The following is a 24,955-nucleotide window of genomic DNA, read 5'->3' as shown; positions in this document are numbered from 1 at the left end:
AAACAGATCTTTTAACTCTTTCACTTACTCCACACAAATATCACCAAGGTTATTACATTTAGGAAAGCCTAATGCTGTTATTTCGTAAGTATATATGCAGTGGACTAGTTTATAAGTGAATGTAGTTTGAGTAATCAATCATTCCAGTACTTATGGATCAAGTACTGAAGACCTAACTGAGTAAATCTCCAAAAAAAATAAATGACCCCATCTAACGGGGAAATTCTCAGAAGCTACCAAAACTCTGACATTTTTAAAATAACTATCTACAAATGGGAACCTAACATATTCTACAGAGCGGTTGACTCCATTATATATGGAAAGTATGTAGCAAGAGTGGGTGAAATGAAGGCTAGTCAGTGGACAGTCTATAGTGGATGACTGGCAGTTTGAGAGTGTGTGGAGCCTCTAAAGAAAATGCATATTATTTGGGGTTGGTATAAGAATATTTCTAGTAAATGAGGCTGCTTGAGAACAAGGCTGGTTTGTCTGAATATCCAACATACTGTTTTATACCGATATATTTTAGATGTTGTATGAACTTTGAAAGTAATAGATAATCTGTAGCAGTCCTGGTATATTACACATTTTCAGTGTAATGTGAAGTAGCAACCGGAAGGGGTATTTAATCATGGGAGAGGGGGCGAGTTGGTTAGTATGGCTGAGCTTTATTCACTGTCTCCTGTCTCCAAATCCAGGGAGAAAGTTATTTTTCAAAAACAAAATACCTGTTTCCCTATTAACCTATTCATTAACAGTTTTCAAGTATATAAAAGGTTGTTAAATGGAGGAGGGAGAAAAATTGCAGCAAGGGCAGTTTAGGTTGGACATTCATAAAAGCTTTTAATTGTCAGGGTGGTTAAGCACTGGAACAAATTGCCTAGGGAGGTTATGGAATCTGCATCGTTGGGGAGTTTTAAGAGCAGGTTGCACAAACACCTGTCAGGGATGGTCTAGATCAGGGGTCTCAAACTCACGGCCCGTGAACCTCCCCAATCTGGCCATGGGGCTCCAACAGTTTTGGGGCCAGGTCTCTCCCTTGGCCCCGCCTGCCGCCCCCGGGGTGCTCCCCTCCTCTCCCCCCCCAGAGATTTAAAATGGCTCAGGGCCCCGGCAGCACAGCAGAGCTGAGCGATGTCTGCCTGCTCACTCCACGTGTCTGCCGGCCCCTCCCTGCGACCCCAGGGCGGGGTGGGGCAGGGCAGGGCTATGCCTCCGCATGCTGCCCCCGCCCCAAGCGCCCCTGTGGCCAATGCGAAGCTGTGGGGGCAGTGCCTGGGGGGGGCAGCGAGCAGAGGGACCCCTGGGCTGCCCTGCCTTGGAGCCCCAGGTAAGCACCGCACCCCCCAACCCCTCCTAGAGCCTGCACCCCCCCTCCCACACACACCCCCTCCTGCCCCCAAACTCCCTCCCAGAGCCTGCACCCCCCCTTCCCACACACCCCCTCCCGCCCCCAAACTTCCTCCCAGAGCCTGCACCCACTCCCCTTCCCACACACCTTCTCCTGCCTCCAAACTCCCTCCCAGAGCCTGCACCCCTCCACCCTGCCACAGCCCAGAGCCTGCGCCCAGCACCCAAACTCCATCCCAGAGCCTGCACCCCAACCCCCTCCCCCACCCAAACTGCCTCCCAGAGCCTTAGGCAGGTGGGGGACAGAGCTTTTCAAGGGGTGGGTTCTGTGACACTGTTGCCCCGCTGGGAGGATTTGAGGACTGGCACTGACCCTAAAGTAAATCAAGTCTGAGACCCCTGGTCTAGATAATACTTAGTCCTGCCTTGAGTGCAGGGGACTGGCCTAGATGACCTCTCGAGGTCCCTTCCAGTTCTATGATTAAAAATGGTAATGTCCTTTGTGTTTAGTGCTACCACTAGGAGTCCATCACACTGTTCATAGCCCCTAGTGGCTTTTTTAGGTGCTTGTTTCTCCCATTATCCTGAAGAGATTTCTGCAGCATGGATTTGATGGAGGGAAGACTATGTTATGCTCCTGTGATGTTCTGCTGTGTCAGGGATGATGACTGGAGTTTGAAGGATTAAATGTGGCCTTAGATGAAGTAACAAGAAGGCTTTGCCAATAAATGAATGTGGTTGGCTACAGAAGGTCTCTTATATGGTTACATCTATACAACTTTTTAATTCTGTCTATTAACCTACAGTAAATTGAGTCAATTTTTGTGAGCAATGAACTACTAATGTGGGCCTTATGTCTGATATTCAGAGCTATGCACTTACCTTGCTTTGTAAAGTGCTCTGAGTTCCAGAGACAAAAGTGCTATGTAAGAGCTCATTATTAATTATTACTGCTAGTACATTCACCCAATTTGACAAGACCAATGGAACAATCTAACATATGATCAATACTCTTGAACAAATACCAGTGGACCTTGACGGCCTCAAAAATGGATTATTTCATCTGATTGCAGCTTATTAACATCTGAGATAAACCCATCGGTGTTCATAAAACCTAAGTAGACACAGATGCTTATTGATAAAGGAACATTTCACAAAGGAAGGAGTAAGATGTTTTGCACTCAGATATGATTCAAGGACAAATTCTGCCTTCAGATGTACCCAGGCAAAGGATACATTTTAGCTTATCTAAAATCTATAGATGTGAAAAGTTAACGTGATGCTACAGAAAAAGACGCGAGGTACTCTCACCCACAAGTCTAAAGCGTTACCTGACCACTAATGTCTTCGTAGTCCTTCTAAAGTACAGCAACCTTATGTCATTTAAAATATGCAACAATTGTCAGCAAAGTGGTAGTAGTAAAGTAAGTAGTAAAATATCCATTTCTAGCCAGAAATGGATGAGCACCAAGCTGTTCAGAAACAGACAATCTTTTCTAAACTTTTTGACCCTTCGCTACTGAGCAAAATCTCAAATAATCACCCCACCATTACTAAAAATCTGTATCTACTTACAAGCGAGAGTACACAATCCGCTCTCAATAACTAACAATACTTATTACTTATACTACTTTAAAGTTAAGTACTGACCTATAATTTGTTCTACAACAACGCAGTTCTTTTTCTTCCTCTATTTTTGATGTGCTGAAGGACCCATGCTTTTTCAAGCTAATTTCAAAGCTGTACCAAATCAATTTACTTCTTTTCCTTGGAAACTTACTTTTATATTATAACCCTTTGGCTTATTAGATCATTTCCATCTGGCATTTAAGACCAATATAAAAACATGGCATAATTTCACTTATACATTATTACATTAAATCTCAAATAACTAATAAGAGCTGTAGAGATGCTAGTGAAAATATAACATATAAAAGAAAGGCAGAAATTACTCTGATAAAAACATTTTAGAAAACAACCCAAGAGTTATCAAGACAGACTACCTGTAAAAAATCCATCACTTGTTTAAAAGAATAGACATAATTTCACATCATAAATTTAGATTGTTTTTCATCCCGTGAAACAGCACTAAAGAGAAAAATTTGAAGAGCACCAATATAACGTAATATGTACAAAGAATATTTTTGAAATTGCTTATATTTATACCCAGGCACAAATGTACTCATGCTATGTGGAAGATTTTATTATATTATTATAATTTTAGGCCTACCACGACGTATGATTCTAGCATTTGTGTCTCTACCTTTTTTTGTTTTTGTTTACTGTAGCTTTCAGCTTTTCAGCATCAAGCATTTTTTTTGTGTTAATCTGCAATTTTAGACCCAACTGAGACTAGGTATTTGCAAGCAAAGGCATAAGCTTCAAATGGCTTCAAGGAGCCAGGACTAGCAAGAGCTCAGGTAGATAACTCTAGCTTTGTTCCACCTGTTGAAGTCTCACTGATGTCAATGAGAGTTTCACATATAGATCAAACACTGAATATGGCTTACATATACCTATTCTCTTCCACTATGTGGGACTTTTATGCCAATAATACCCTTTTGCGCAGTGGTGGGCAAACTGCGGTCCGAGGGCCGCACGCAACCCGTCAAGGTAATCTGCTGGCGGGCCGTGAGATAGTTTGTTTACATTGACCGTACACAGGCACACTCGCCCGCAGGTCCCCGTGGCTGCGATTCAGCGTTCCCAGCCAATGGGAACCGGCCAATGACCATTAAAATCATCTCTCTTGACCACTGATCTGATGAGTAACTTCCCCTCAGTCCCACAAATCCTAGCACCAGCTCCTCCTTCACCACATCAAGTTCAAGCTTTTTGTCAAAGTCGTTGAGTCCCAATACAATTCAGTCCCTCTCTACTTACCTCATGTAGTCTCTTATCCATTTGCCTCTGCCACTGATACCAGCCTCTCCCACCACTCTTTGCACCTTCTTCCATGCCATACTCTACACATTAGAGAAAAGGTGGGTAAGGTAATATCTTTATTGGACCAACTTCTGTTAGCAAGAGAGACAACCTATCGAGCTTACACAGAGCTCTTCTTCAGGTCTGGGAAACTCAAAAGCTTGTCTCTCTCACCAAAAGAAGTTGGTCCAATAAAAAATATTATCTCACCCACTTTGTCTCTCTACAATACTGCATACAACCTACACATGGAATGCTCTCCCTAAGCCAGTGCATAAAGCCACTATCCTCTCCACTTACAATCCCTCCTGAAAACCCAGTTCTTCTTGAATAAGTAGATACACATAAGACAAGATGTTCCAGACACCCAAAAGAAGAAGTTAGAACATTCTAAATTTTAAAGCTTATTATATTTTTTAATTTCAGTCTTTTTCCTTACGAAATGATGGAGAAGATATTTTACTGAGGAAAGCTAGTGCTTGTAAGTCTAGCGGTAAAAGTCGGTCTTTTGAAGTGATATATCTGAGGAGCAAATAAGAACCTGACCTGTTCTCCCATAGTGCAATATTTGTAGCCACTATGAAAAGCAGAAATTCGTGAGGCAGAAGGAACCTGGAAATGCAAGAAGCCTTGTCATAAATATAAAGGGAAGGGTAACCACCTTTCTGTATACAGTGCTATAAAATCCCTCCTGGCCAGAGGCAACATCCTGTTACCTATGAAGGGTTAAGAAGCTCAGCTAACCTGGCTGGCACCTGACCCAAAGGACCAATAAGGGGACAAGATACTTTCAAAGCTTGGGGGAAGATTTTTGTTTTATGCTCTTTGTATACGTGTTTGTTCTCTCTTGGGACTGACAGAGGCCAGACAGAAATCCATCTTCTCCAACCCATCCTAATCCAAGTCTCCAATATTGCAACCAGTATAGGTATGCCAGGCAAGGCAGATTAGTTTAATCTTTTGTTTTATGTGAATTTTCCCTGTGTTAAGAGGGAGGTTTATTCCTGTTTTCTGTAACTTTAAGGTTTTGCCCAGAGGGGGATCCTCTGTGTTTTGAATCTGAATACCCTGTAAAGTATTTTCCATCCTGATTTTACAGGGATGATTTTTACCTCTTTTTTTTAATAAAATCCTTCTTTTAAGAACCTGACTGATTTTTCCATAGTTTGATGATTTTCTAACCAATTGATTAGGATATTATTCTCAAGCCACCCCAGGAAAGGGGGTATGTAGGGCTTGGGGGGATATTTTGTGGGAAGACGTCTCCAAGTGGTCTCTTTCCCTGTTCTTTGTTTAAAACGCTTGGTGGTGGCAGCATACAGTTCAAGGACAAGGCAAAGTTTGTACCTTGGAGAAGTTTTTAACCTAAGTTGGTAAGAATAAGCTTAGGGGTCTTTCATGCGGGTCCCCACATCTGTACCCTAGAGTTCAGAGTGGGGAAGGAACCCTGACAAGCCTAATGTTATTTCTTTGTGCAGAGCTGGGGTGAGTAGGAGGGACTGCAGGATACACAGTATGAAATAACTAACAGAATGCATATTACTAGCTTTATAGACAGAACATAAAGGTACCAATATTAAAAAGGCAAGAGATTTCACTCACCCTCTCAGAAGTTTGAAAAGCATACAGCCTAAAGAGAACCAGTCTGCGCTGCTATCGTACGCTGTTCCTTTCTGGAGCACTTCAGGAGCCATGTATCCATGGGTACCACTGGTGGAAACGGGGGAGGAGGGAGAGATAGGGGAGGGAGGTCAACAGAACCTTGATTACAAAACAAAATTAACCTCTTATGAAATCCAGCACTATCCCAACAAGAAAATCTATCTAGAACAGGGTGACTTCTCACAGTCATTTAAAACCGAAGTCACTTTGGCCACACTTACACACATTTGGATTTCCATTTTCTGTTAAGCCATGGAGGCATTACAACACTTTAAAAAAGGATGAGAAAATATTTATAATGGAAAGAGTTAGGCAACCTACACTTCGAGAGTTCTATTGTTCCCTCCATAACAAGACTTAATGGAGTTAGGAGCAGAAGTCAGTAAGCAGCCTTTTGTCAGAGAAAGGGTTATAGAAGAGGAAGCTGCAGCAGTGAAGAGTACGGTTTTTGTTTGGTTTTTAACAAGCTCCTCCTTCAAGTTGCACTGTCTTATTATTAGAAGAAAGAGTGGGCCAAATTCTCTGCTGCAGCTGATCTCCACTTGGCTCCAGAGAGAGGAAAACGCATCCAGTTATGGCCTCCTGATTCTGCGTACCAGTCTGCACAAGCTCTGGCCCTGAGGAGAGTTAGACCAGGTGGAGGCTGTTGCAACTCATGATGCAGGTTTAGCGTTGGTGAAGCTGAGCTCTGCTCCATCATACCCCCTCCACACTCCTGTTTTCTCACATACCTCCCCTATGCCAGAATAACGGATGAGGGCAGCTGGCACGGAAGCTCTACCCACCAGGTTTAGACAGCAGAGAATTCCCCTACTTCAGGGGAATTGCCTCCTTGTCACTCACAGCCAGAATTTGGCCCCAGTGTGCTACCTATGTCCTATACGTGATTCCGAGCTGTAACCTTTTCCTGGACTTTAGTGAAAGGCCAATCATTTTAACCATGAGGGACCAAATTCATCCTTTGTGCAAATCCACCGTAGTCATACCAGGAATAAATCTGGCCCTAAGAGTATAGAGTGCCACAAAAAATATGATAAGTGCCCACACATACAAAAAAAATCAGAGTTCAGTTACACCTCTGTAATTTCACTGAAGCCAGCGGGTGCAAATGGGAGCACAATTTGGCCCAAACACTAGCAAAAATATGGATACACATATGTAAGAGCACAATAAACCCTGAATTTTAGTACGTTTCCGAAAGGCCACCACTTTGGATAATTAAAACAATCTGGTGCTTCAAATCAAGCAGGGTTTTTATTTACTCTGAACACTGAATCATCACAAAATCATGGGTCATCTTCCAGTCTATGCCTACACATCAGCTGTTACAAATGCACAGGAGGTTAGAAATTAGAAATGGAAGAGAATTAATAGGTCATCTTGTCTCTCTCCCACCCAATGCTGGATTGCTCCCTACAGAACATTTTCTAGAGCTTTCAGTGTCCAAAGCAACAGGGCTTCCACCCCTTCCCCGGGAAGACTACTGCTCAATCTAATGGAGCTTATTATGAGGCAGTTGATCACTATATTCAGCCATATTTTTTTCTTCATTTTAACTCATTACACTAAGGCCTGGTTTACAGAATGGGGATTAGGTTGAATTTAGCTGTGTTAGGTCAATTTAAAAATGATTGTGCTCACACAACCAACCCCATTCCATGGTTGGAACTAAAGGGCTCTTAAAATCAACTTCTGTAGTCCTCCCCGACGAGGGGAGTAGCGCTAAAATCGACCTTGCTGGGTCAAATTTGGGGTAGTGCAGACACAAATCGACGGTATTGGCCTCCAGAAGCTATCCCAGAGTGCTCCATTGTGACTGCTCTGGACAGCACTTTGAACTCTGATGCACTAGCCAGATACACAGGAAAAGCCCCGAGAACTTTTGAATTTCATTTCCTGTTTGGTCAGCGTGGCGAACTCAGCAGCACAGATGACCATGCAGTCCCCCCAGAATCGTAGATGACATGTTTTCCGAGCTCCTGCAGTCCTCCCGCACTAATAAGGCACAGCTTAATGCATGGAGGCATTCAGTGGCAGAGGCCAGGAAAGAATTAAGTGAGCGCGAAGAGCAGAGGCAGGATGCGATGCTGAGGCTAATGGGGGAACAAACGGACATGATGAAGCATCTGCTGGGGGAGCAAACGGATGTGATGAAGTGTCTGTTGGAGCTGCAGGAAAGCCAACAAGAGCACAGACCCTCCGCTACATCCACTGTATAACCGCCTACCCTCCTCCCCATGTTCCATAGCCTCCTCACCCAGATGCCAAGAATGAAGAGGGGGAGGCTCCGGGCACCCAGCCACTCCACTCCAGAGGATGGCCCAAGCAACAGAAGGCTGTCATTCAAACAGTTTTATTTTTAGAATAAGCAATGTCGCCTTGTCCTTCACACCTCCCCCACCCCACCCAGGCTACCTTGTCCGTTATCTCTTTTTTTTTTAATTAAGAAAGAATGAATGCATGGTTTCAAAACAATAGTTACTTTCATAGATTCATAGATTCATAGATACTAAGGTCAGAAGGGACCACTCTGATCATCTAGTCCGACCTCCTGCACAGCGCAGGCCACAGAATGTCACCCACCCACTCCTATGAAAAACCTCACCTATGTCTGAGCTATTGAAGTCCTCAAATCATGGTTCAAAACTTCGAGGGAGCGGAGAAGCCTCCCTCCAGTCAACCATGCCCCATGCTACAAAGGAAGGCAAAAAAACCTCCAGGGCCTCTCCAATCTGCCCTGGAGGAAAACTCCCTCCCGACCCCAAACATGGCAATCAGCCAAACCCTGAGCACATGGGCAAGATTCACCAGCCAGATATCCAGGAAAGAGTTTTCTATAGTAAATCAGATCCCATCCATCTAATATCCCATCTCAGGGGATTTGGCCTATTTACCCTGAATATTTAAAGATCAATTACTTACCAAAATCCCATTATCCCATCATACCATCTCCTCCATAAACTTATCGAGTAGAATCTTAAAACCAGATAGATCTTTTGCCCCCACTGCTTCCCTTGGAAGGTTATTCCAAAACTTCACTCCTCTGATGGTTAAAAACCTTCGTCTGATTTCAAGTCTAAACTTCCTGGTGGCCAGTTTATACCCATTTGTTCTTGTGTCCACATTGGTGCTGAGCTTAAATAATTCCTCTCCCTCTCCTATATTTATCCCTCTGATATATTTATAGAGAGCAATCATATCTCCCCTCAACCTTCTTTTAGTTAGGCTAAACAAGCCAAGCTCCTTAAGTCTCCTTTCATAAGACAAGTTTTCCATTCCTCGGATCATCCTAGTAGCCCTTCTCTGTACCTGCTCCAGTTTGAATTCATCCTTTTTAAACATGGGAGACCAGAACTGCACACAGTATTCTAGGTGAGGTCTCACCAGTGCCTTGTATAACGGTACTAAAACCTCCTTATCTCTACTGGAAATGCCTCTCCTGATGCATCCCAAAATCGCATTAGCTTTTTTCACAGCCATATCACATTGGCAGCTCATAGTCATCCTATGCTCAACCAATACTCCAAGGTCCTTCTCCTCTTCCGTTACTTCTAATTGATGCGTCCCCAATTTATAACTAAAATTCAATGTTATTAATCCCTAAATGCATAACCTTACACTTCTCACTATTAAATTTCATCCTATTACTATTACTCCAGTTTACAAGGTCATCCAGATCCTCCTGTATAATATCCCGATCCTTCTCTGAATTGGCAATACCTCCCAGCTTTGTATCATCTGCAAACTTTATTAGCACACTCCCACTTTTTGTGCCAAGGTCAGTAACAAAAAGATTAAATAAGATTGGTCCCAAAACCGATCCCTGAGGAACTCCACTGGTAACCTCCCTCCAACCTGACAGTTCGCCTTTCAGTAGGACCCGTTGCAGTCTCCCCTTTAACCAATTCCTTATCCACCTTTTGATGTTCATATTGATCCCCATCTTCTCCAATTTAACTAATAATTCCCCATGTGGCACGGTATCAAATGCCTTACTGAAATCTAGGTAAATTAGATCCACTGCATTTCCTTTATCTAAAAAATCTGTTACTTTTTCAAAAAAGGAGATTAGATTGGTTTGGCACGATCTACCTTTTGTAAAACCATGTTGTATTTTGTCCCATTTACCATTGACTTCAATGTCCTTAACTAATTTCTCCTTCAAAATTTTTTCTAGGACCTTGCATACTACAGATGTCAAACTAACTGGCCTGTAGTTATCCAGATCACTTTTTTTTTTCCTTTCTTAAAAATAGGAACTATATTAGCAATTCTCCAATCATTCGGTACTATTCCTGAGTTTACAGATTCATTAAAAATTCTTGCTAATGGGCTTGCAATTTCAGGTGCCAATTCCTTTAATATTCTTGGATGAAGATTATCTGGGCCCCCCGATTTAGTCCCATTAAGCTGTTTCAGTTTCGCTTCTACCTCTGATATGGTAATATCTACCTCTATATCCTCCTTCCCATTTGTCATGCTACCATTATCCCCAAGATCCTCTTTAGCCTTATTAAAGACTGAGGCAAAGTATTTGTTTAGATATTGGGCCATGCCTAGATTATCTTTAACCTCCGCTCCATCCTCAGTGTTAAGCGGCCCCACTTCTTCCTTCTTAGTTTTCTTCTTATTTATATGGCTATAGAACCTTTTACTATTGGTTTTAATTCCCTTTGCAAGGTCCAACTCTACTCGACTTTTAGCCTCTCTCACTTTATCCCTACATCTTCTGACCTCAATTAGGTAGCTTTCCTTGCTGATCCCTCCCATCTTCCACTCCCTGTATGCTTTCTGCTTCTTCTTAAATCACCTCTCTAAGATGCTTGCTCATCCAGCTTAGTCTACAACTCCTTCCTATGAATTTTTTCCCCTTTCTTGGGATACAGGCTTCCGATAGCTTCTGCAGTTTTGATTTAAAGTAATCCCAGGCCTCCTCTACCTTTAGATCCATAAGTTCTTCAGTCCAATCCACTTCCCTAACTAATTTCCTTAATTTTTGAAAGTCAGCCCTTTTGAAATCAAAAACCCTAGTTGCAGATTTATTTTTGTTAATCCTTCCATTTAGTTTGAACTGAATTAGCTCATGATCACTTGAGCCAAGATTGTCCCCTACAACCATTTCTTCTATGAGGTCCTCGCTACTCACCAAAATTAAATCTAAATGGCATCCCCTTTAGTCGGTTCAGCAACTACTTGATGAAGGAATCTATCAGCTATCGCATCTAGGAAAATCTGAGCCCTATTATTATTACTAGCACTGGTCCTCCAGTCTATATCTGGGAAGTTAAAGTCTCCCATGATCACACAGTTTCCATTAGTATTTACTTGATTAAAGACATTAAAAAGGGCTCTATCCATATCCAAATTAGATCCCGGAGGTCTATAGCACACCCCAAGCACTATCGTAGGAGAGGCTTTACTAGTTTTCTTCCCCAATGTAATTTTTGCCCAGACGGACTCTGTCTTATCCATTGCATCGCTTCGTATTTCTTTACATTCTAACTCATCATTGATATACAATGCTACTCCACCCCCTTTACCTTTGTTTCTGTCTTTCCTAAATAGCACATACCCTTCAATACCTGTAGTCCAGTCATGACTACTATTCCACCATGTTTCTGTTATCCCTATAATATCTGGTTTCACTTCCTGCACCAGTAGCTCTAGTTCCTCCATTTTGTTACCTAGACTCCTCGCATTGGTGTACAAACATCTTAATTTTTGCTGATTGGCCTCGCTCACATTTTGTACCCTATTAGGCACAGTCATTCTACAGCCAGTATAACCTATTAGACTAGTATCCACACCGCCCTCGCTCCTTATATACATTCTCCTACCCACGGCTGTATCCTTTCTTACTTCATCTTCTTCCCTCTCAATGCTAAAATCTGGCGTGGAGATTTTCTGGACATCTCCCATCCATCTCCCCCCAATTCCTAGTTTAAAGCTCTCTTTATCAGTTGTGCCAGCCTCGATCCTAGAAGTCTATTTCCTTCCCTACTCAGATGAAGTCCATCCTGAGAGAACTGACCTCTGTCCGTGAATGCCTCCCAGTGGCCATACATCCCAAAGCCCTCCTTATAGCACCACTGCCTAAGCCATCTGTTGACAGTCATAATCTTGTCAGACCTTTGTTGCCCTTCTCTAGGAACAGGAAGGATCCCGCTAAAGATCACCTGAGCCTCAATTTCCTTAAGCGTCTTCCCCAGCCTAGCATAGTCTCCCTTGATACTTTCCAACGAGAATCTGGCTGTATCATTTGTTCCCACATGAAGGATAATTAGGGGATTCTTTCCCGCTCCCTTGAGGATCCTTTTCAACCTCAGGTCTACATCCCGTATCTTAGCACCCGGAAGACAGCACACCCTTCTATTCTCAGGATCAGCTCTGGTTACAGGCCTGTCTATTCTTCTCAATAAAAAGTCCCCGATCACATTGACCTGCCTTTTCCTGGTGACAGTGGTATTCTCCAGTCTCTCCCCTGTTCCCTCTGGCTGCAAGTTCTTTCCATTCCTATTTTCCCTTACAATCCTCTTCAACCCATCCTGTATCCTCCTGGGGCTCATATTTGGTGTAGTCTCCCTTGACTCTTTCCCTTTTCCTATAGGACTAGCCTCTCTTCTCTTCTTCCTTATCGTTCCACCTTCAACAAGTACCTGCCGAGCCCCTTCTTCATTTTCCAACTCTGCAAACCTGTTCCTAAGCTCTATTTCTCCTTCACTAGCCCGTCTTTTTCTCTGCCTGGTTCTTTGAGTCACATGTTTCCACTGACCACTTTCCTCACCAAGTCTCTCCTCAAAATTCCCCAGCCCTGCTTCCATCTGTGAATCTGAGCTTTTCCCTTCAGATACCTCATGTCTTTGCTCCATCATCTGCTCAAACCCCTTCCTAAACTCAACCAGACTTTCCACCTGCATCTCCAAACCTCGGATCTTTTCCTCCATCAGCTCTATCAGACGGCATTTCATGCAGAAAAAGCTCTTACCGGTTCCCCCCTCCAGGATCAGGTACATATCACAGCTTCCACATCCAGTCATCCTCAATGTGTCTTTCACTACAGGAGTCACTCCCACAGCTGCCTCTGTATCTGTCATCGCCTTCCCACCTAAATCCTGTTTATCTGGGAAACACAAGCCACACCAAAAAGACCACCCCCCCAGCAAAAGCAAACCCCAAACATGCACCACAATACAAACTCCCTTTTCAAACTCCCCTGTTTAGAGCTCCGTTTGCTAGCTCCTGTGCCTCTGCAGCTGTCTGTGCCGCTGCCTGACTGGCTGGCTACCTTTATAGGGCCCCTAGTCAGAAGCCCCGCCCCCTAGGCAGGGCTCAGCTGCTCTCTCAGCACAAAGCCCCACCCCCTAATCAGGCTCAGCTGCTCTCCCAGCACAAAACCCCTACATACACACAAATACAAATATTAAAAATACAAAACCAAGTACAACTACCTTCTCCTCCAACAGAACTCCCACTCAAACTCCCCTGTTTAGAGCTCTGTTTGCTAGCTCCTGTGCCGCTGCAGCTGTCTTTATTTCGAAGGAGGGAGGCTGGTTGGCTTACAGGAAATTAAAATCAACAAAGAGGGCGGGTTTGCATCAAGGAGAAACACACACAACTGTCACACCGAAGCCTGGCCAGTCATGAAACTGGTTTTCAAAGCCTCTCTGATGCGCAGCACGCCTTGCTGTGCACTTCTACTTGCCCTGGTTTCTGGCTGCTCAAAATCGAATGCCAGGCGATTTGCCTCAACCTCCCACTCCGCCATAATCATCTCCCCCTTACTCTCACAGATATTATGGAGCACACAGCAAGCAGCAATAACAATGGGAATGTTGGTTGTGCTGAGGTCTGACCTTGTCAGCAAACAGCGCCAGCACACTTTTAAATGTCCAAAGGCACATTTTACCACCATTCTGCACTTGCTCAGCCTATAGTTGAACTGCTCCTTAGTACTATCCAGGCTTCATGAGCCATGGGAGCAAGGGGTAGGCTGGGATAGGTGCGACCGTACGGTGCTGCCGGCTGGGAGAGCAGCCTGAGGCAGAAGCCTCCAGCTTGCATGATATTCCAAGCAGGACTGAATCTCCATGAGACGAAACTTAAAGAAGAGAATGACCTGGAGTCTCTGGCTCCCATTCAGTGCTCTAAGAGGAGAATAGCCATGCCTGTCCAGGCACCCCGATCGACCTCACCGAGGTCTTCAAGGAGCACTCAGGAGACGTACAACGGCTATCAGTCCTACTGCACCGTCTGCCGCAAAGGCAATGAGCTGCTGCTATGTAGCAATGCAGTACCGCGTCTGCCAGTAGCACCCAGGAGACGTATGGTGATGGTGAGCTGAGTGGGCTCAATGCTTGCCATGGTATGGCATCTGCACGGGTAACCCAGGAAAAAAGGCTGAAACGATTGTCTGCTGTTGCTTTCACAGAGGGAGAGAGGGAGGGGGGCCTGACAACATGTACCCAAAACCACACGCGACAATGTTTTTGCCCCATCAGGCATTGGGAGCTTAACCCAGAATTCCAATGGGCAACGGAGACTGCGGGAACTGTGGGATAGCTACCCACAGTGCACCGCTCTATAAATCGATGCTAGCCACGGTAGTGAAGATGCACTCCACCAACTTAAAGCACTTAGTGTGGACATACCCAATCGACTGCATAAAATTGGTTTCTAAAAATCGACTTCTATAAAATTGACCTAATTTCATAGGGTAGACATACCCTTAGTTTGTATGGGTAATACATTCTCCAGTCTTCTTTCTTAAACCTTTCAAAATATATGAAGACTATGAAACCCCCATGTATTGTGTTATTTGTAAAACTGCTGTGTTCCTCTTTTCTACCACTTTGCCAAAATTTAGCTCTTTTAATCTTTCTGCCTAAATCAGTCTCTTCTGCTTCAGATCAAGTTTGTTGCTTGACTCTGAATTCCATCCATTTTGTCAATATATCTCTAGCATTCTATATGAGCTTTCTCTTGCAATACCTTCAAAGAACACAAATGCAGTTTTTGGCTTCATACACAGAGACATCAAGTAACAAAGCAGAAAAGTAACTGTTCTCTGATAGTCCAAGATAAATCAAAGATTCAAAATGTGTGTTCCACTGCTCAAACTCCTGTATAATTAATAACTGTCCCAGAGACTAAATGTCAATACATGAAATACCTTAATTTTGATAACCTGTCACTCATCTGTCCAAATTCTGACCGAAGAAATACCTTTATATTATAATTACTATAACCCTCAGAGTATTTTCTTATACACGCATGAAGTGCCATCACACCCATTGCACTAAATACAAAATTAATATGAAAAATAAGTTTAAAAGGTTACCCACTGAAATCACGTACATAGCTGCTTTAAAAAGGGGCACAGTCAAGTACATGGTCTATTTCAAGATGGTGACCTGCATGCTAGCGGAAACCAGTGTTCCTAAGCGCTCTTGTGATTTCCTTTCAATAGCAAAGCTCTTTGGGAGAAAATATGAGCAGTTTAAAAGACAAAAATATATAAGATTAAGAATAGAGATTTAGCAACGTGAAATCAAACTTAAAACAGGGCAAAGGATTTGTAGTTCGTATAACTAAATACATCATAGTTCATGCAATACTTACACACTAGCATGTGGTTTCTTTTTGGAAAAATCACAAGCAAGACCAAGATCTGATATCCTTACATGTCCATGCTCATCGAGCAGGATGTTTGCAGGCTAGAAGCACACAGAGAGAGACGTGTTACTGGCAACTGAAAAATACAAACCTCTGATCAACAGGACAATTTCACAAAGCAACACACCTGACTTCTATGCTCCTCTAGTCTATGAATTTTTATTTTTACTAAAAAGAAAGGAGTACTTGTGGCACCTTAGAGACTAACAAATTTATTTGAGCATGAGCTTTCGTGAGTTACGGCTCACTTCATCGGCTGCTACTCTGAAATCTATTTTTACTAACACTATACAAAATAAGTACCAAACAGTTTTGTACAATCAAGGCATGATTATACATGAGACTGGATTGGTCTTTATACTGTACCAACATTCTACAAATAAGGAAAACCTCAAAGGCAAGAAAACAAACCAGGTTTGAAACATGAAGTTATAACTTTCAGCTGAAATTCACTCCAAGGTGCAAAGACGAAGGCCTACAGTCTTAAGTAATGCATAGGGCCTTTTGCTGATCCTCTGCCTTCTCAAGCTGTAAATAGGCTATTTTAGATCCCATTCTATCCTCTTAAGAGATGTTTATACTATGAGCTGGTATTCAGACAATTCCCCCCACCCCTCCCCAAACAAACAAACAAACAAACAAACATATTCCCTCAAGGCTGACCATTACAGCCCTGCAAATCTGTGGATATCCGCTTTATATCATGTTAGCAGATCACAGATTGAATGCAGATACAAATTTTGTATCCGTGCAGGGCTCTACTGACCACGAGCCCTTCTTCTTGCGATTTTCCTTCTTTTCCTTTCTATCAGAAGTTCTTATATGGTTGATACCTAACAGAAACTTACTCTTTATTATAATGTATGACAATCATTTATGTGAAACAGTTATTAGAAAATTCAAAACAAACTTTGAAAGAAGTAATCAGCATTCTCCTAACATTTGGTGACAGAAATTATTCTGGATATAAAAAGGGTTTTCATTAAGTTTCTCATATTCCCTAGGTTGTTCATCACTACCCTACAACTGACTGTGTAAATAAAATGGTTACCTTCAAGTCTCTGTATACAACAAATCGATTGTGCATGTGTTCTAAGCCCAGGATGATTTCAGTAGCATAAAACCTCATCTCCTTCTCAGAAAACACCCCGTGCTGTGAGAGGTGGTAGTGCAAATCTCCTCCTAGAATTAGAAAAATTGGGATGTAATTCATGAAAAGGGGAATAGTAAAGTCCTGTTACATTGGCAGGTAGAAAGCTGTATTATACAGAGCTATGTAAGGAGGAAGATAAAAGTCTACTAATTTGTAGGTTCCGTTGACTTGTGTGACAGGAAGGCGCTTGGATTCACATACTTAGGCACTTACAGGGAATGCTTTCATGCATTTGAGCGTACATGTTGGCAATACTACAAGAAATTAATAAAGCTGAATAGATACTCTATAAGTAATCAGCAAATATCACTTCACTTTAAACATGAATTCATATCACCCAGGTTTGCTCCTCTTTAGTGACGGCTTTCAGTGAACATTCCAGAAATTGTCACTTGCAGTGAAATTCAAAGTCACATATGTGGGTTTGCAAAGAAATTAAAGTCTCTATTTGCATATGGAAATATTCATGCTGGCAAGGCTTACACATTCATCCAGTCAGGGAACAGACACAACACAAGTGACTTATCTAACAAATCACAACTACAAGAGGTTGAATATTTGTATTGAACTGTTCATGATCAAACTACAGATTTAAAATAATGAGCCATATCTATTTTCACAGAGTCATAGATTGCAAGGCCAGAAGGGCCAACTGTGATCATCTAGTTTGACCTCCTGTATAACACAGGCCAGAGAACTGTCCCAAAATAACTTTTTAGAACAATCTGAATAATCAACTACCATTTTGACTTCAATGAGGTTACTCATATGCATAAAGTTACAGACATTCTTAATTGTTTACATGATCTGATCCTTAAATTACAAAGTAAGGTCTTGATCCTGCAGTACAATGCGCCAAGGTGCACCCTAGCAACAGAAGGCATCTCACTGCAGGATCAGGGTCAAACAGCAGGCCCCCAAACTGCTAAGGAACATCAGGTACCACTGACTTGCCAGATCTTCTGCCATGGACACGGTGGATCACTTCCTTTGTGTTTCAACTTCACCTTTATTGTAAGGCTTCCATGACTCTGCTTTCCTCATTCTCCTCCTGCTTTGCTGACGGTTCCTTCATTATTTGCTTGGGTGCCTCCCCATGTTCTCAGTTGTCATCCTTGAGTTCTACATTCAATCTCTCTGCATACTTTCTCAAGGAGACCTTATCCACTGCCACCTTTATATCCAGAATTTCCCAACCTACCTCCCCCTTTTGTCTCTTCTTGTATCTATGACTGCCTCTCAGATCTCTCTCCTGGACATCCTAAAGCTATCGTTTTCTAACCCTGTCCATTTCCTCCCTTTTATTTCTCTACTTTCTTCCCGTTTCTCACAATCTCAGTGTTTTCTTTGGCTTGTCACATGCCTTCCTCCCCTCTTCTACCAAGCTCTCTGTGAATCCCATCACATCCTTCACTGTTCCCAGAACAGCTCCTTTCATTAAGCTTGCTTACCATTCATCAGGTCCAGGATGAAGCAGAGTTTGTCAGGGGTGTGGAAGGCATAGGTCATACACACTATAAAAGGGCAGTCCTGTAAAGGAAAGCAATAAAGAGTTTACCTCACATGATATGCAGTGCCCTTGTTACATTAAGATAGCTTCTAAAATGATTTGTTTTCTATCTACACACTTTGATGTACTCCATATGCAGTTTGGCAAATGCTAATATTTTCATGTTTTCAAAACAAATATACAAAATGAATATAGGTAATCAAACACTGCAACTAATGACACAATTCTCTTCTGAAGATTTGCAACCCTAAGAAGCACTCTCACAAATCATGTTCCAACATTTTTACAGAAGGAGGAAGTGTGACCTACGTTCCCACTCGCCTGATAATTACAAAAAATTCGTTAAAGCTCACAAGCTATGCAAGAGCCTAGGAAGTAACCAGTAGGGTCCCTTTGGGAATGGAAAAGAAAGGTGGGTGACTGAGATTACAGGAATACTGTTTAGCCAGTTGAAACAGAGGAGAGACTAAATCATTTGAATGAATTCATATGGGAAATTCTGGTAATTAGAACAGGTAATTTTATCCTTACCTGCAAATTAAATTTCTGTACATTGGTGAAATTCAATCCAGTCAGTGGGGCTGCTCTGACAGTCATAAAGAGCAGGCAATTTAGAATTCTGGTGCCCTCTGTTGGTCATGTAAAACTTCCCTCAGCTTCCTAGTTGCCTTACAACAACTAGGAACAACAGTTAACTCACATGATTAACTCAAAAAAATTAATCATGATAAAAAAAATTAATCGCAATTAATCGCAGTTTTAATGGCACTGTTAAACAATAGAATACCAACTGAAATTTATTAAATATTTTGGATGTTTTTTACATTTTCATATATATTGTATTCTGTGTTGTAACTGAAATCAAAGTGTATACTATTTTTTATTACAAATATTTGCACTGTAAATAAAAGAAATAGTATTTTTCAATTCACCTCATACAAGTACTGTAGGGCAATCTCTTTGTTGTGAAAGTGTAACTTACAAATGTAGATTTTTTTTTGTTACATAACAACTCAAAAACAAACCCAATGTAAAATTTCAGAGCCTACAAGTCCACTCAGTCCTACTTCTTGTTCAGCCAATCGCTAAGTTTGTTTACATTTACACGAAATAATGATGCCCTCTTCTTATTTACAATGTAACCAGAAAGTGAGAACTGGTATTTGCTTGGCACTTTTATAGCTGGCATTACAAGGTATTTACATATTAGATATGCTAAACATTCGTATGCCCCTTCATGCTTCCATGTTGGTGATGCTTGTTAAAAAAATAATGTGTTAATTAAATTTGTGACTGAACTCCTTGCGGAAGAATTTTATGTCCCCTGCTCTGTTTTACCCACATTCTGCCATATATTTCATGTTATAGCAGTCTCGGATGATGACCTAGCACATGTTGTTCATTTTCAGAACACTGTCACGGCAGATTTGGCAAAACGCAAAGAAGGTACCAATGTGAGGTTTCTAAAGATAACTACAGCACTCGACCCAAGGTTTAAGAATCTGAAGTGCCTTCCAAACTCTGAGAGGGACAAGGTGTGGAGCATGCTTTCAGAAGTCTTAAAAAAGCAACACTACGATGCGGAAACTACATAACCCGAACTACCAAAAAGGAAAACCAACCTTCTGTTGGTGGCATCTGACTCAAATAATGAAAATGAACATGCATTGGTCCGCACTGCTTTGGATTATTATTGAGCAGAAACAGTCATCAGCATGGACGCATGTCCCCTGGAATGGTGGCTGACGAATGAAGGGACACATGAATCTTTAGTGTGTCTGGCACATAAATATCTTGCAATGCCGGCTACAACAGTGCCATGAGAACACCTGTTCTCACTTTCAGGAGACATTCTAAACAAGAAGCAGGCAGCATTTTCTCCTGCAAATGTAAACAAACTTGTTTGTCTGAGCAATTGGCTGAACAAAAAGTAGGACTGAGTGGACTTGCAGGTTCTAAAATTTCACATTGTTTTATTTTTGAATGCAGTTTGTTTGTACATAATTCTACATTCGTAAGTTCAACTTTAATGATAAAGAGATTGCACTACATTACTTGTATTAGGTGAATTGAAAAATACTATTTCTTTTAGTATTTTTTACAGTGTGAATACTTATAATCAAAAATAAATATAAAGTGAGCACTGTATACTTTGTATTCTGTGTTATAATTAAAATCAATATATTTGAAAATGTAGAAAACATCCAAAATATTTAAATAAATGGTATTCTATTATTGTTTAACAGTGCAATTGATCGCACAATTAATCACGATTAATTTTGAATAGCGCAATTAATCATGATTCATTTTTATAATCGCTTGACAGCTCTACTAGGAACACAAATAATTTTACATCTATTAAGAAAAACACAAGCATTTGCCCCACAGGTGATGCAAGAATCAAAGACTAGATTATGTAATCCAGAGATGCAAAACAGGGTGTAGTTTTCAGACTGAAGTCCGTCAGTGTACAGAAACCAAACTTTTAGGAAATGGTTACATTTCCTTCTCTGTACACTGTGTAAACTCAGTCCAGATAGCTGTCTTCTAAGGTGTATGGCAGAATAGAATCCAGGTAGGAATAAACTACTTTATTACTGGTTCTCTCTTAGAGAAGAAAGGTTACTTGCCATTCAATAACTGGAGTTCATCCAGATGTGTGGTCCCTATCTGTGTTCCAGTGTGGGCACATGCATTCCATACGCCTGAGACCAGAAGATTCTTGCTAGAAGTGTCTGTTGGTCCATGCCTGTGCCCCTCTCTTCCTCATGCTCTGAAGCAAGGGCATAACAGGCATGAGAAATCAACTGCCTCTCCAGTACATTTCTACTGTGAATAACCCTAGGATAAGGCTCCACAACGGGGGCAAAGGAGACTGGGTAGCAGAATTCAGAGGGAGACCATACATCTTGAAGAACTCCAGCTGCTGTACAAGGTAAATAACCTTTCCTACTTTTCTGAGTGACGGTCCCTATATTTCACTGTAGGTGATTCACAAGCAGTATTCGTTGAAGAAGAGGGTGCAAAGACTCCTACTGTACCACCAATTTGAGGACTGCTCTGTCAAAGGATGCATCAACTGAAGAAGCTTATATCAGGGCATAATATCTTGTGAAAGTGTGAACAGAGCCCCATGGCACCATTGTACAAATTCCCAGGACAAGGACTTCTCAGAGCGAGACCACCAATGCAACTTGAGCAGTAGTTGAGTGGGCCCTCACACCTTGCTGTTGGCTCGTTACAGAGCAGGATACAATCTGAAATCCATTTAGACAACTTTTGGGATGAGACTGCTTCACCTGTCATATGATCCAGGAAGGATATAAACCATGTTGATGATTTCTTAAAGGATTTAGTCCTCTACAAGTAGAATGCCAAGGACTGACAGACATCCAGAGCTTCCTATCCTCATTGGTGGCAAGTGGCTTTGGGAACAAGCCAGGTAAGTGAAGAGTCTGATTTAGATGGAATTACGAGATCACCTAGGAGGTGAATTTTGGGTGTAGTCTCAGGGAGACTTTGACCCTATGGAAAGCTACAGAAGGCAAATCAGTTATAAAGGGCCTCCAGCTCACCAACTCTTCTGGCTGAAACAACAGGCACCAGAAAGGCAATATTCATTCATGGGCGTGCTAAGGAACAAGTGGCTGAGGGTTCAAATGCATGTTCGTTAACGTTGATAGGACTAGATTGAGATCCCAAGGCGGTATAGGTTTTAGTATCAGGCCAAAGATTCTAACTACACCCTTTAAAAATGTACTGTCACAGATGGCTGAAGATACCCTTCGGTTGACAATCATGACAGGTGCTAATAGCCTCCAAGTCAGGGGTGGCCAACCTGAGCCTGAGAAGGAGCAAGAATTTACCAATGTACATTGCCAAAGAGCCATAGTAATATGTCAGCAGCACCGCATCAGCTCCCCGCCCCGCTCCCAGCGCCTCCCATCCACCAGCAGCACCGCCGATCAGTGCCTCCCCCTTCTTCCCTGCACCTCCTGATCAGCTGTTTCGTGGCATGCAGGAGGCTCTGGGTGGGGGGGAGAGCGAGGGCATGGCAGGCTCAAGGGAGGGGGTGGGAAGGGGTGGAGCAGGAGCAGGGCCTGTGGCAGAGCCAGAGGTTGAGCAGTGAGCACCTCCCAGCACACTGGAAAGTTGGCGCCTGTAGCTCCAGCCCCAGAGTCGGTGCCTATACAAGGAGCCACATATTAACTTCTGAAGAGTCGCATGTTGCTCCGGAACCACAGGTTGGCCACCCCTGCTCTAAGTGCTAAGACTAGGACTAAGTGACAGACCCGGAGCCTTAAAGGAGAGGTGATATTCCAAGATTCCAAGGATGCTGGAATCCTCTGGTGTTATTTGCTATCTGGTTTCTACATTGGTGAATCTTTTCCACTTTGCTATGAGGCACTTTCTTGTGGACTCCTTCCTACTACTGTTAAGGATGGACTGAACTGATTCTCAACATGTCTTTTCTAGGTTTGCTGCCCATTCAAATTCCAGGCTGTTAGGTGAAGGGATGCCGGATTGAAATGCTTGATCTTGCCTTTGTCCTGTGTCAATAGATCCAGGAAGAGATGGATACTGATGCATATATGTGCTAATATCTGGCGTGTGTTGGGAAACCAGAATTGTTTGGAACATCTGGAACCAATCAGGATCACCAATGCTCCCTCTTGCTTGATCTTTTTCAGGACCCAAATGTGACAAAGCGGGACTGTTCTTAATGTTTCCTCTGAATATTGTGGGGGTTCCTCAGTTTCCCCTATGCAGTTCTTAAGTTTCTAGGTGATGGGATAAGGGTGTATGATCGTTGCAGAGCCCTAGAGGCAGGTGTGTGCAGGGGTCTGGACACACAGAATGGCCAACTCCCTGTTTCCTGGCAACTGACGGCCTGGGCCCTTCCCCCCTGCAAGGTGAGAGCTAAAGGGTTGGAGAACAAAGGGATCAGGTGACCTCCTGGCCCGGGAAAGGGATAAAACCCAGAGGAGGAGGGGCTGGAGAGAGTTTCAGTTTGGGGCTGGTTGGGGACGTGGAGTGAAGTGCAGACGTGGTTGTCTGGCTCACTGCTCCCCAAAATGGACCCAGCTGAGGGGTCCTGTTCTCTGCACCTACAAGCTCTGTTTAAACCTTCTGTTTTACTGGCTGACTGAGAGTCACGTTTGACTGCGAAGTTGGGGTGCAAGACCCACTGGCTTCCCCAGGACCCCGCCTGGGCGGACTCGCTGTGGGAAGCTCACAGAGGGGCAGAGGATGCTGATTGCTCCGAGGTCAGACCCAGAAAAGTGGAAGCTGTGTGAGCTGTATGTCCTGCAGACAGTCTGCTCACAGAAAGGAGACTTCCCCAGAGTCCTGACTGAATTCGTAGGGAGCAGTTTCAGACCATCGCCCGGGGACTCCGTGACACCAAGTTAAGAGAAGAGTGGAATAGGTGGGATGGCATATGTTAATTGTCATGATCATGGAACTAGAAATACATCTCCTCCAGAGCCCTGACCTTGACCCACCCCCTGGAACAGTAGATTGTGTCTCAGGAGAACAAGATATGCTCACAGAGGTCCCCAGACAGGGACCCCCTACTGCTGAAATATGTTCTGAACCACTGATTCGTGTGGCTCCCATTCGTGGTCTATGGGGAAGTGCCTGATGAGGCTGTCTGATGATGTGTTGGGTATCACCAGAGATGCACTGCCAAGAGGATGATCTGATAGCGAATACACCAGTTCCACAGTCTGACCATTTCTGTACAAGGAAGAATGGACCAACCTCCTCCCCCTTGTTTGTTGATGCAGAACACTGCTGTCATGTTGTCCAACACAACTTGAACATGGCAGGTTCAAATGAATAATAGGAATCATTTGCAGGCCTCATGGACTGCACTTAGCTGCACAAGATCTATGTGCAACTGGGATTCTCAATGGGTACCTTGTGCTAGTGGAGGAAGGACAAAGGGGACACCCACACACAAGATAAAAAGATAGGGGAGCAGATCCTTAGCTGGCATAATTGTCATCAATTGACATCAATGGAGCTAAGCCAATCTACAGCAGCTGATGATTTGCCCCAAAATATAGTGTGTGTCAGCGCCTCCATTTTTTCAGCCATTCAACTCAGATATAATGAAAGTCGGGAAATTTCCAAGTTTAAATGCAACAAATAATTCATTTTTGGTGTAAACCCTACTGAATTAATCACTACATTTTCACTGTTTGAAAGAGAGAACAGACATATACAGTGCAGCAACCCCTCCCTTCCTCTAACGTGAATGTCACCAGAGACCGTTTTTTCCAGATGAAAAATTTAAAGGCAGAAATATGTGCAAGGAAAAAAGTTCCAAGGGAGAATATCTCTTATTACCAATTTTATTCTGGCTACTGCTCTGAAGAAGTTAGTGTACATGAGGGAAGCAACTGAATTTCCATATTTGACACTCCTTGGAGAGACAGTATAATGGATATGTGAATTCAGAATACTTTAAAATAACCCCTTATATCTAAACCATCTTGGATAAAATCCAGAATAAGTGACCAAGTGGCAAAAGAGGACATTTCTGGTAGTACACCATCCAGAGGAAAAATAAATCACAGTATCAATTGTAAACCTTTAGAAATTGAACATTACAGGGATTTTAGCATAATAGAGATTACTTCTCTAGAATAGAGGGACAGCTTTCAGAGTCTCACTTT

General features: G+C 42.7%; 1 protein-coding gene across 7 annotated transcripts in view; it reads right to left on the bottom strand.

Annotated features, from left to right (window-relative positions):
* The window catches only part of GRK3 (G protein-coupled receptor kinase 3), a 132,994-nt gene that overhangs the window by 18,770 nt on the left and 89,269 nt on the right, over positions 1-24,955 (bottom strand). For all 7 annotated transcript variants that reach the window (XM_043497847.1, XM_038373697.2, XM_038373700.2 and 4 more), the window contains 4 exons: positions 18,214-18,292; positions 16,661-16,791; positions 15,556-15,650; positions 5,878-5,985 (listed from right to left, as the gene is read on the bottom strand). In XM_043497847.1, the coding sequence (XP_043353782.1) occupies positions 5,878-5,985; positions 15,556-15,650; positions 16,661-16,791; positions 18,214-18,292 (413 nt within the window). The remainder of the gene's footprint in view (positions 1-5,877; positions 5,986-15,555; positions 15,651-16,660; positions 16,792-18,213; positions 18,293-24,955) is intronic.

The sequence above is a fragment of the Dermochelys coriacea genome, chromosome 15, assembly GCF_009764565.3.
Source record: "Dermochelys coriacea isolate rDerCor1 chromosome 15, rDerCor1.pri.v4, whole genome shotgun sequence".
Classification (NCBI taxonomy): domain Eukaryota; kingdom Metazoa; phylum Chordata; order Testudines; family Dermochelyidae; genus Dermochelys; species Dermochelys coriacea.
Note: the sequence above shows the minus strand (reverse complement) of the source record. Positions and strands in the feature narration are given on the sequence as shown.